Raw genomic sequence first — 11,246 nt, 5'->3', positions numbered from 1 at the left:
AACAAGGCATCTCAAGGAGCTCTTCATGACTTGTCAGAGCATTCCAGGTCATTGCCTAACAGGTAGTTTCAGATCATATTGGTTTCAATGAAACTAACTCACACACACACACACACACACACACACACACACACACACAAAAAAAAAACAAAAAAAAAACAGTAACAACAGAAATAAATATGTTCAGCTTTTAAAACTTTCTGAAAGGAAAGATGATGTTAAAGAGACATTGCATCATGAGACTAGATTAGTCCTCTGCATATGCACTTTTTGCATCAAATGATAACAATACGTACAGTACATGTAATACAATACGGTATACTGTGTAGCTCATAAGACAAGGTGATGTGAGGAGGTAGGACTTGTGCAGATAGGTTGGCAGCTTGACATTCGGCATCAGGTATAGTCAGTAAACTCAATCAAAAGGAAATACTTTCAAAGCCGAAGAATATTTTGAGTCTTGGTTCGTGCGCAATCCAGCTGTCACTGTCCCTATTCGTCCAGGTGTCACTGTCCCCATCCAGCTATGCCGATTTCCTCCTTGTAGCGGTCGGTCAGCTGGTTGGCGTGGCTGGTGAGTTTGGTCAGTACCCCATACAGCCCCTTCAGATGGAAACGCAGCAGGTGCTCCAGCTCAGCCTGCTCACTCACCCCGGGCTCGGATGCCTTCTCGGCGGCTCTCTGCTGCTCCTCGGCCCGCAGCACGGCTCCCCACTCGATCTCGTTGCGGATGCTTTTTAGCTGCGTGTAGTGGGTGTACATGTCAGCCTCGGCGGCGCGCAGGTACTCCCCGGGCTCGGCGGCGCTCGCGTGCGGCACGTCGCGCAGCAGACTCGGCACCATCACTGTTTCGTCCATGTTGTTGACGGCGCAGATGAAGCGGTTCATCGCCGTGAACAGAGAGTTCTTGTGACTCTGAAGCTCGGGTACACGCATCATCTTTGGGTCTCTTTGAATAGGCCAAAAAAAAAGTAACAAAAATAAATAAATAAATAAATAGGCAGGTAGGTCGTTTAACAGCTGGTCTTTCTTTAAGCTTGTTCTTTTTCTGACACTCCGGGAATGGGATGGGTTTATATCTCCGTGTGGAAAGCAGAGGGTGTGGCCTCCCACACAAACCTGTTAATCCGGGTTAAACTGAGAGAATAACCGGATTCCTGCTGCAGTAGAACTTCAGATACACAGATTTATGCATGCACTGGCTTTAGCAATCATAAAAAGCACAATTATTTTATTATAATGTTCATTTTATAGGTCATATTTTCTGCTATACTATTAAAAGCAAGTAATTTATTTTAGTGTTTTTTTTTTGTAAAAAAAAAAAAAAAAAAATATATATATATATATATATATATATATATATATATATATATATATATATATATATATAGTCATTTATTATTTCCATTAGATGGGGAGGCATTATCATTCATTATCAATTCTAAAGGAAAGGACTAGAAGAATTCATGAATATTAATACAGTGAACTGTGGTACGACCAGTCTAACCTATCACAGCCCTTGGGCTTGAGTAAAAAGGTGGGGCTTATTTCTTTCTTTCCAATCAAATACGAGCATGGCTGAACTGGCGTAACCTCATGCCAACTGCTCCTTTTTAGGGCTAGCCCGATATTACTTAACAGAACATAATACCATTCTTGGTAAATTGCAAAACTAGAAAGCCTTAGCCCAAGTAAAAATAAGGCTTAAACCTTATGTTTGGTTATACAGTAAGTGCATGGTGAGGAGTTGCACAAAACATTTTATTTTGTACATACATATTATTTAAATTTTGCAAAAACGTTACATTTCTCATTAAGATCAAATGATCAGACACTCCAAATATAATTTCTGTATATATAATAAATTATATATATATATATATATATATATATATATATATATATATATATATATATATTTAAATAATATAATTTCTTATTAAAAAATATAAAACATATAAAATATATAAACAATAAATAAAACAGTAAAAAACAATAAATAAACAGTGAATAAAATAAACGTGCATGCTACCAAATATAAATATTGGTAGCTTGCTTTTAATATATAGGCTATATTTGGTAGCGTGCACGTTTATTTTATTCACTGTTTATTTATTGTTTTTTTTTTTACTGTTTTATTTGTTTATTTAAGCAACAAGGGGGGCCTTTTTATTGTTGTTTATTTTTTTATTTAGATTTTATTAAATTTTTTTTTATTTTATTTTTACTGTTTTTATGTCTGCAGTGATTTTTGGATTGCACAGCTCTTTGTTCAACCATGTTGTAATAAACGTGCTTTAAAAATTAACTTTGACCCGCATGACTTAACTTTGACATGCTTTCATGCCATTGTGTGTATATCTCTCCAAATGTACACATGTATACATTACTTTAAAATTTAAATTCCGTTAATGGGGATATTTTCAGGACAATAGTTAGATGGGTTTCAGTCCAAATAGAAATTAGACAATGAAAGAGTGTTTCAGTTAGAAGTTTCTGGTATTATGAGATAGCTGCTTAGGGCAAAAACCTGCTCTACGACTTTATACCTTTATGCCTAGTTCTGTACCACTCCCTTCCCATCATTTTTCTCACTGCCTTTCATTCACACACAGAGGTGTAACTAACAGGCAACACACATTTTGTCAAGGATAAATCATGGATGGGGCTTCATGAGGGAAAGAAATACCGAGACCCCTAATACACACACACACACACACACACACACACCATTTCCAGTGCAGGCACAGTGGTCATAATCAGAGCATGCAGATTTATGTAATATTATTTAAAACAAAACAATTCTATTCAATGTCATTTGCTTACATAAATATAATAATATAAAATATTGCATTTATGAATTTAGGACATATCAATTAAATATAAAATAAAACATAAAAATAGTGTTTTGCTTATTCCAAACAAAGAAGACCACTCACTCACTCACTCACTCACTTATTCACTCATCGTCTGTTTCACTTTATCTTTCATACAGGGTTGCAGGGGGCCTTTAGGCTATACTAGGAAATTTAGGGCACAAGGCGGGGTACACCCTGGATAGGGTGCCAATCCATTGCAGGGCACACACATACACACACTCATTGACACACCATTTGGGAAAGCCAGTTGACCTAATCTGCATGTCTTTGGAAAGGGGGAGGAAACCAGAGTACCCGAAAGAAACCCACCAAGTACAAGGAGAAAATGCATACAAAAGCAGAAATCGAATCCAGACCCTGGAGGTGCAGGGTGACAGTGCTACAGTATGTATGCAATCTTTCAATAAAAATGTTGTATTTATATGTCTCTATTACTCTACAGTTACTGTGATACTACACTAAACATAAAGGTGCACGTCTTATAGAACACATAAATGTAAACCAAGTGGTTCCTAAAAAACTGACAGGGATTATGAATCAACCAAACATACGCATTTAGTCAAACAGCAGCATTTCTTTCAATTCATTTATTAATTTTCAATTTATCTATTTTAGGGTCACAATGGCTCCAAAGCCTGTCTGGAAAACAAACAAAACAGGAATACTCCCTAAGTGAAACCCCAGTCAATTCTCACACTTTTTCAAAAGATAGTGTTAATATTGCACTCAAATTCTTTATTTTTTTGTAGCTTTAAGTAATTAAATTGCTCCAAGAGCCTTGCCGTAGTAAAAAATATTAGTTAATGTGCAATTTATACAGCTATTACTCTAGGGTGCAGAGAATACATATGTCTCACAATATACTTTGAAATATTTATTGACTAATCCACAAGCAGAGCTTGATTCATTCACAATAGCTTAATTATTTATGGTGAACAACTTACTAGTGAAAAAGAGTAAACAGCAGCAGTTGGATAATTTATTGATAACCAAAATATATTGGCTTCATATTCTGCAAAAAATATTGTAATCATTTTAAATAACTTTTTTTTGAATATTTATTATATTTCACGAACATATTAGCTTTTTGCTAGAATCCAAGAATGGAGCCGAGCTGGAGTGTTTGCAAAAAGCTTAGCAGGTTTTACTTAAAGTGACAATATACCTTTATGGTCTGCAAAATAATTCTAAGAAAATCAGTAGAACTGGAAATAATTCAGTAAAACTGAATAACTTTTTACATAAGACCTGAATACTTGTAGTATGGCATGTAAATGACAACAAAAGCAAGCATCAAAATGTGCACAATAAACTTCTTGTTTACACTAAACAAAACTGACAGCAAATTCAGATTGAATAAAAAAAAAAAAAACAAGTGTAAATTATATAATATAGTGTAAAAGTAATAAAATTTTTGGCTCATATGCCTATGCTCTACTTTTTAGGATAACTGTGCCCTCTATTGGCAAGAGATTAAATTAGTTAACATGGGCATTGTTATAGTCTCAGGATTCACAGTTTCAGTTCAGGGATCTGAGGACTGTAGTCAGTCAAGATGCACACCATCAACCCCTAGAGAGAAATAATGACACATTAATGCACACATTAGCATTCACACACACACACACACACACACACGTTCAAGGTACCATGATGGTCCATTTGCGGTTTTCAGCCTCTTTGAATGAAAGTGTGCGTGGTGAGTAGAAAAGCTCATCATCCACTTCCTCTGATTTTCGTGGAAGGCAGTGCATAAAGGTCCAGTCTGGAGCAGCTACACTTCCTGTCTAACAGCCAACCAGATCACAGAACAGAATGAGGCTGTTAACCAAGATGATAAAATAAAGAAGAACTTTTCATTTGTTTATATGATGTCTCATTACAGACACACGACTATGACTATGGGATATCCAAATATTTAATGCAACAACTGTCATATAATTAACAACCAGTTTATTCTGACCCATGATGTAAAACAGTTATGAACAGCCTATTGGACTTCAAACAGTACAGGTTTAATTTAAGGCTCTGAGACAAGTGTTTTTATGGGGTGTCTCAGTTTCATGGAAACCATTTTGACTGGCAGGTGCAGAGGGGTGATAGGGAGGAGTGCTGTCAAGCCATTACCTGGATGGGGGTTTCTCATACTGTTGTTTATAAAGGATCATGGAACATTACTTGATGTGTACTAATTTACTTTTTTTTTTTTTTTTACAGTGTCGTCAAAAGTTTGGACACACCATCTAACTCAGTGTTTTATTTTAAGGATTTATTTTTTACATTCTACAATAATATAAATTTTTTTAATATAATGACACATATTATTATATATGAGTTTATTAAGTAACAACAACAGCCAGTTGTTTTTTTAGATTCAGTTATGTGGCCTCTTGTGTTACAAAACAGTGCTGGATGTGACTCATCTACCTCCATGGTGACCTGGTAGCCATGGAAATCTTTCAACCTTTTATTCCTCTCATTCTCTTGGCCCATGCCAATCCATGTGTCTGTCACCAGCACGTTACTGCCTTTAGCTGCTTCCATTGGTTCTGAGAACAACTGCAAATCTGTCCCAAACTACAGACCGTGCACACAAGTAACACACACATAATTTTTTCAGCAATGTAACTTACATAAAAAATTACTCTTTAAAATTAAATATTTTATTTTTAAATATTAATTAATAATATTGCACATGCATACTAAACATGCATACTCCACATGCATACTAAAAATATCAACATATCAAGTCATAAAGGGGAATGTAATGCAATATTTGCGTCAAAAGCTTTTGGAACACGTGTTCAAAAAGATATCCAGGGCATTCTTGCTCGCTGTGGGGGTTACATGGTAAATGGAAATGTGGATGAAGTGTTTTTGTTTTTTTGTGGATACAAGGACTAACAAGAATTCAAGTTACCTTTTGCAATCTGTATATCAGAGTTATCTAGTCATACCTGTTTAGAAAGACGCAATGCCTCCTGAGTGATAGTAGCACCCGGCTCATAACCCTGATAGGAGAGAATGTTGATTAGATTAGCTTTAATTATGCTATACTGCAGGGATTAGTGCAGAAAACTGCAGTCCACACCATTTTTATGAACCATTATTTTGAGGATGAAAGCCAAAGTTTCTGAAAGACATGTAGAGATATTGAAATCTGTCTGTGACTGAAAAAGTGGGTATGAGATTACCAGAAAGCTTCTTCAATTCAGTTCACTGGTTCAGTTCGTCAGTTCATGGCTAACCTTTGGTGTGGCTATTCTCAGATTGACACCCAATTTGGCCAATGACATCATGAAGGAGTGAAGAACATTGTTGCCATCACCTATCCAAGACAGTGTCAGGCCCTTTAAAGATCCATAATGCTCCTATAAGAGAAGACACACAAAGGACAAGTAGAACATCAGTGTCAGAAAGTGTGTGTGTGTGTGTGTGTGTGTGTGTGTGTACCTGCAACGTGAGCAGATCAGCTAGTATCTGTATGGGATGGTAAAGATCAGAGAGGCCATTGATGATTGGTACTGAGGCTTCCTTATCCAGCTGCTCCAGAGTACAATGACTGTACACTCGCGCTAACACAATATCAGTCAGGCTTGAGAGCACTCTGTAATACACATGCATGCATTTACTGGATTGTGTAAAAAATGAAAGATAAACAAATTGCTTATGGGTCTCAAGCCAGTAGGGGGCCCCGAAGAGCTAACAAACCTATGTTTTATTTATAATACACTAGAAACTATACTACTAGGGCCACAACAGACACTTGGAAATTCTTTGCACTGATGTACTTAAATAAAATTAAACTGTTTTTTTTGTTCAAACCTGGCTGTGTCTTTTGTGTTCTCATTTACACCCAGGTGAATATCCTTAGAAGTGAGGAAACATGGATGACCACCCAACAGGGCACACCCTGGACAAACATACACATGTGCAAACATAAAGAGAGGGAAGTGGCAATGTGCTTCATTATTTTATAAGTAAAATAATAATAATAATAATAATAATAATAATAATAATAATAGCACATCTTTCTGTCCTTTTCTTGTCTTGTACTGCTCAGTAATACAGTACAGGAAATAAATGTAGATTATAACAAAATGAATATCTCTACGAATCAGGTCCATATGCTCTTATATTTAATGCAGGCTTTACTGCTCAAAAGATTCTGCTTTTCTCTCAACCCTTTATGAAAAAGCGGCCAGTTATCATTGGTATAAGTTTTTCCTACTGGGGTATAGGCCCTTGTAATGAGGTACTAATGATGAGGATAAACGATGCACAAGTGAGTAAAACACACACACACACACACACACACACACACACACACACACACACACACCTGTTTCTGTAGAAACCCGGGTCCTCGTGCTTCTCTTCTCAAAAATCATAGCAATAGATTTGTCTTTAAGAAGGGCGGGAAGCTGAAATTATGAAAAAAAATGTATTTAAATCTAGCATTTTTGCTGCAGAATGCTTGATAATATCACACTCAGTGTTTAGGTTATCAAATGTTTTGCAGACTTTTTTACTAGTTAAAAAAGAAACCTATTTATTGTAGGAACATATACATAGTTTGGTTTGGTGTGGAGCTTGTAACCCAGCTCCATATAAAACACCATTTTTATAGAAATTATTGTTTCCATTGCCCAATGTGCTCAAAAATATATAAATAATATATTTCTGAATTTAAATTTTATTAATGCTGTCATTACATTCTAGTTGTTTTAATTAATAGGTCTACTTGTTTTTGAATCATTAATTGTCAGAATTCTCAAAACCCACTGTAAAACAATTGCTGCAAGGTCATCCCTGGACTCCACATTTGAAACTAAAGGAAATCAATAACAGGCACAATTAGACTTGTAATACTAAATGATGTTAAATTAAGTTCTGGTACCTGTCCATCCTGCTTGAATCGATGCTTAAGGTCAGCAGACACCCACAGAATGTGCTTGATCTCGTCTGGGTTAAAGTCTTTCAACGTTAAGAGACTGCGTCCCTTTAGGCTCACAGGTTCTAAACATGTCTTCTTCACCCTAGTGTCATAAAAATTAAATACAATTTGGTACATGATGTTAGTAAAGTTGTGTTACCCATGATAGAGTGGGAGCTAATTTGCCAGTTAGTGTATATATAAAATAAAATAATTCTTGAAATTTTTATGAACACTTACCCAAAATTTCTTATCTGTTTATACTGAACAATTATACGCTGGTGGATAAATGTGTTCCTTAAAGCAATCATAATGCTAGAAAATTATTTTGCGCGGTATAAAGTGAAACAACACTAAGCTCTTCATCGCCCTACACATGCCATATCTCCTTTTATGAGGATGTACTTTAATCAGGACACACCCACTGGCACCTCCGACGACCATACTTGATTAATTTTTTTTTAGAATCAGACATTTGAAGCCTGCCAGGGGTAGTTCAGTGGTTAAGGCATTGGACTGTGGTCCAAAAGGTCCCAGGTAAATTAGTTATAACTTAGTTTTGCCTTGCATTTAAGCTTATTACACCAGCCAATATAACGTTCCAATTCCTAAATTTCTCTAACAATTTGTGTAATACATTTGCATTTATTAATTTGGAAGATGGTTTTATACAAAGTTAGACTACGTTTTGAGTTTTGCTCAAGGGCCAACAGGAGGTCAGGATTTAACTCTGGGGGTTTAAACTGATAACTTCTGCAGAACTTCAGTATTTGTAAAATCCTTATTTGCAAGTTGTTTCCGTTCTTGTGTCCTGTTCTTATTGTCCTGTTCCTACATTACATTTATCAACTTACTCAAGTGAGTTTGTCCTTACTGGGTCATCCACTAAAGCAGTATCAATCTAGCATAAAACAGTTGCATAGAGTGCCATTTAAAAGGAAGATGATGCTGTTGCAAACCCGCATGTGTACATTTATGTAGATTATTCAGGCTTCGATTAGACAAAGAACAAACTCTGGGAAAGGAACATCATCAGGCAGTGTGCCACTGTGCATGTGCCTGGGCATAGTCGAAACATTATATTGTGTGCTGCATTTGGGAAGGGATGGGATCCTTCACCACCATGTCACTCTTAGCACCTACAACACAATTCATATTCTTAGACTCCTTGAACCCCTGCATAATCATTTTTCAATGACCAGGGGAAGGTGCCTGCTTGGAGACACCATGCTTGGGAAAATGTGAGTTTCCACCAGGTTGCTCCAGCCCAAGGTTGGTTTATGAATCACCCACGGTGTAAAGTTGTCCACCTTCCATCTTGCTCGTCAACTCTACCAATGAGACACTGGTGGTTGGCCAAACGTCATTTCGTCCGTTGGCCTACTGTTGGCCTATTGGTGAGGCCAAAGATTGTTGGCCCAACATTGGTTCAGTAGATAATAGCAAGTTTTTAAAAAATTGGAAATTAAATTATATTGCTTCTGCTTTGTGCAGCAGGCTCTCTCAATGATGCCATTACATTTGGGGGTTGGGTCATTGAGGGTTGGTTACCAATCTAGTACATAAATGACAATGAAAGAACTATATCTCTAACTCAGTGGATACAGCTGTTGGCCGAACGTTGGTCCAGCAATGTCCCTGCGATGCTTCTATTCTCCCTGATAGGCAGCAACACTTCTCTGCGTTCCATTACTGGCTGACTAATGCTTTGAGTGTGTGTGTCCATGTCGGGAAGTATCACCACTTTTTACGTGTGAACAACATGTACAAGGATAGACATTTTTGGAGCATTGCTAGCTATTTTTGAGCAGAACTGTGTTGCAAGACACCCCAATTTTTACACTTATTTACTTATGTTTTCCAAAATGATGAATGTTAAATTCATTGTACAGTACTTTGTGCTCAACTGTGAACACTGTCAAACAGGTCACCAGATGGTGCTTATCGCTAGGGAGGAACCTAAAACCCTACAAAGGCCAGGTGTTGCTGTTTAAGTCCTGCAGCCAAGCTAAGCTCTTTGCTCCTAACTACTGGTGGGTTTAAACATTCCTCCAAATGAGATGTAAATACCCTTGAGTAAGACATAAGAGTGTTGAGAATATGTGGTGGTAACATGAAAAGCATGCAGTTGGTAATTTTGCTGTAATGTGGTGAGAGGTTTAGCTATGCACTATTATGCTAGGCTAATCTACCTGTTGCCAGTGAACGCAGTAGCATATGGAGCCATTGCGAAGTTAGAACCATAAGGATTGTGGCCACTGCATTTTTAAATATACTACTACTAATGTAGTTGCCATGTGAAACATATCATTTGACAATTTTGCTAGGTTATTTATTGTTTGTATCGCTGTGTTTACTTTGCTTTATGTGGAGAAAAATGTATTTGTAATACTGGACCTGTTGAGCCAAATGTGGAAAATGTTTGTTTTTCTCATCATTTTGCTGGTTGAAAAGGAATATTTCAAATATTTTAAGTACATGAATGGTGAATGATGATGAGGAAGATTCAGAGCTACCTGATGTAAAAGACAGTCTGAGGCAATGGGTGCTTTGTTTGTATGCATTTATCCCACCTTGCTGAGAGATAAAGTGTTTGTACTAGGTGTTTATTTTGTAGTTTATCATGTTAATGGTTACATATATTTTCTTAATAATTTTATCACCAATCGAATGAATAAATATTAATAAGAATTCCGGAAATATAAATGTGTTTTATTATTGGCAGTTATAAAAAGAGTCTAATTTAATTTCCAATTTCCAACTTTATCTGCGGAACCAACCAACATTGTGCCAACCTTGGCATTATCTACTGAACCAACGTTGTGCCAATGGACAAAATGACATTGTCCACTGATGCCAACATTGGCCCAATGTATACACTGACATTGGCCTAGCGGTTAGCAGTGGTTCAGCAGTGTGCTATTTGGCTTGCAATTAAAAAACAAACCAAAAAAAAAAAAAAATTTTAGAATCTACATGTGCAAACGTGTTATAGCTGGTTCTATAGTTTTTCCCAGCACCTTTGTAGAGCTTCTGGTCTCAAACTGAATTCCAAAGGAATTTGTAGTGCCTGTGTACTACTTAAAATACTCTTTACCCGCTTTGTCTAGTCACAGTGTGTGTTCAGTGTTGCATTTAAGGCAAACACCTTAAGTTAAAATATGTCAGGGTTTGTTTCTGCGTATTATTCTGTATAAACCACTAACACAACATTGTTAAGCTGCAAGCTGAGACATGCCAGTGAGAAGCGTTGTGTGTGTGGGAGAGAATGAATTATCAATTAAAAAGCAAAAAAATACCAATATGCATGTATTTCTCTTACTCATTAAAGGTGGCATGGTGGCGTAGTTTAGCACTGTCCAGGGTCTGGGAGCACCTCCAAGGTCTGGGTTCAATTCCCACCTCTGGTCTGTGTGCATGGAGTTTGTATG

At 36.8% G+C, this 11,246-nt stretch overlaps 2 protein-coding genes across 2 annotated transcripts; both read right to left on the bottom strand.

The window, feature by feature from the left end:
• Nucleotides 1-153: 153 nt before the first annotated feature.
• Nucleotides 154-1,057, bottom strand: mid1ip1a (MID1 interacting protein 1a). Its single transcript, XM_053496877.1, has one exon. It carries the CDS (start codon nucleotides 937-939, stop codon nucleotides 508-510), a length of 432 nt encoding a protein of 143 aa, XP_053352852.1. The 5' UTR covers nucleotides 940-1,057; the 3' UTR covers nucleotides 154-507.
• Nucleotides 1,058-3,836: 2,779 nt separating this feature from the next.
• On the bottom strand, nucleotides 3,837-8,168 carry LOC128524247 (ornithine transcarbamylase, mitochondrial-like). The gene is made up of 10 exons (XM_053496723.1): nucleotides 8,056-8,168; nucleotides 7,780-7,918; nucleotides 7,222-7,303; nucleotides 6,705-6,792; nucleotides 6,333-6,486; nucleotides 6,128-6,250; nucleotides 5,837-5,890; nucleotides 5,307-5,456; nucleotides 4,529-4,666; nucleotides 3,837-4,451 (listed from the first exon to the last, which is right to left on the bottom strand). Exons 1-10 carry the CDS (start codon nucleotides 8,124-8,126, stop codon nucleotides 4,392-4,394), a joined length of 1,059 nt encoding a protein of 352 aa, XP_053352698.1. The 5' UTR covers nucleotides 8,127-8,168; the 3' UTR covers nucleotides 3,837-4,391.
• Nucleotides 8,169-11,246: the final 3,078 nt, after the last annotated feature.

Source organism: Clarias gariepinus, chromosome 5 (genome assembly GCF_024256425.1).
Source record: "Clarias gariepinus isolate MV-2021 ecotype Netherlands chromosome 5, CGAR_prim_01v2, whole genome shotgun sequence".
NCBI lineage: Eukaryota > Metazoa > Chordata > Actinopteri > Siluriformes > Clariidae > Clarias > Clarias gariepinus.
The sequence above is the reverse complement of the archived record's forward strand: the minus strand, read 5'-3'. Positions and strand labels throughout refer to the sequence as shown.

Excerpts from the sequence above, each read along its gene's own strand:
- mid1ip1a (XM_053496877.1), bottom strand. The coding sequence starts at position 939 with ATGATGCGTGTACCCGAGCTTCAGAGTCACAAGAACTCTCTGTTCACG.
- LOC128524247 (XM_053496723.1), bottom strand. The coding sequence starts at position 8,126 with ATGATTGCTTTAAGGAACACATTTATCCACCAGCGTATAATTGTTCAG. Across the intron at positions 6,487-6,704 it reads AACACAAAAGACACAGCCAG|AGTGCTCTCAAGCCTGACTG; the intron begins GTTTGAACAAAA and ends TGTGTATTACAG. Across the intron at positions 4,667-5,306 it reads GCTACCAGGTCACCATGGAG|ACAGGAAGTGTAGCTGCTCC; the intron begins GTAGATGAGTCA and ends GTTGGCTGTTAG.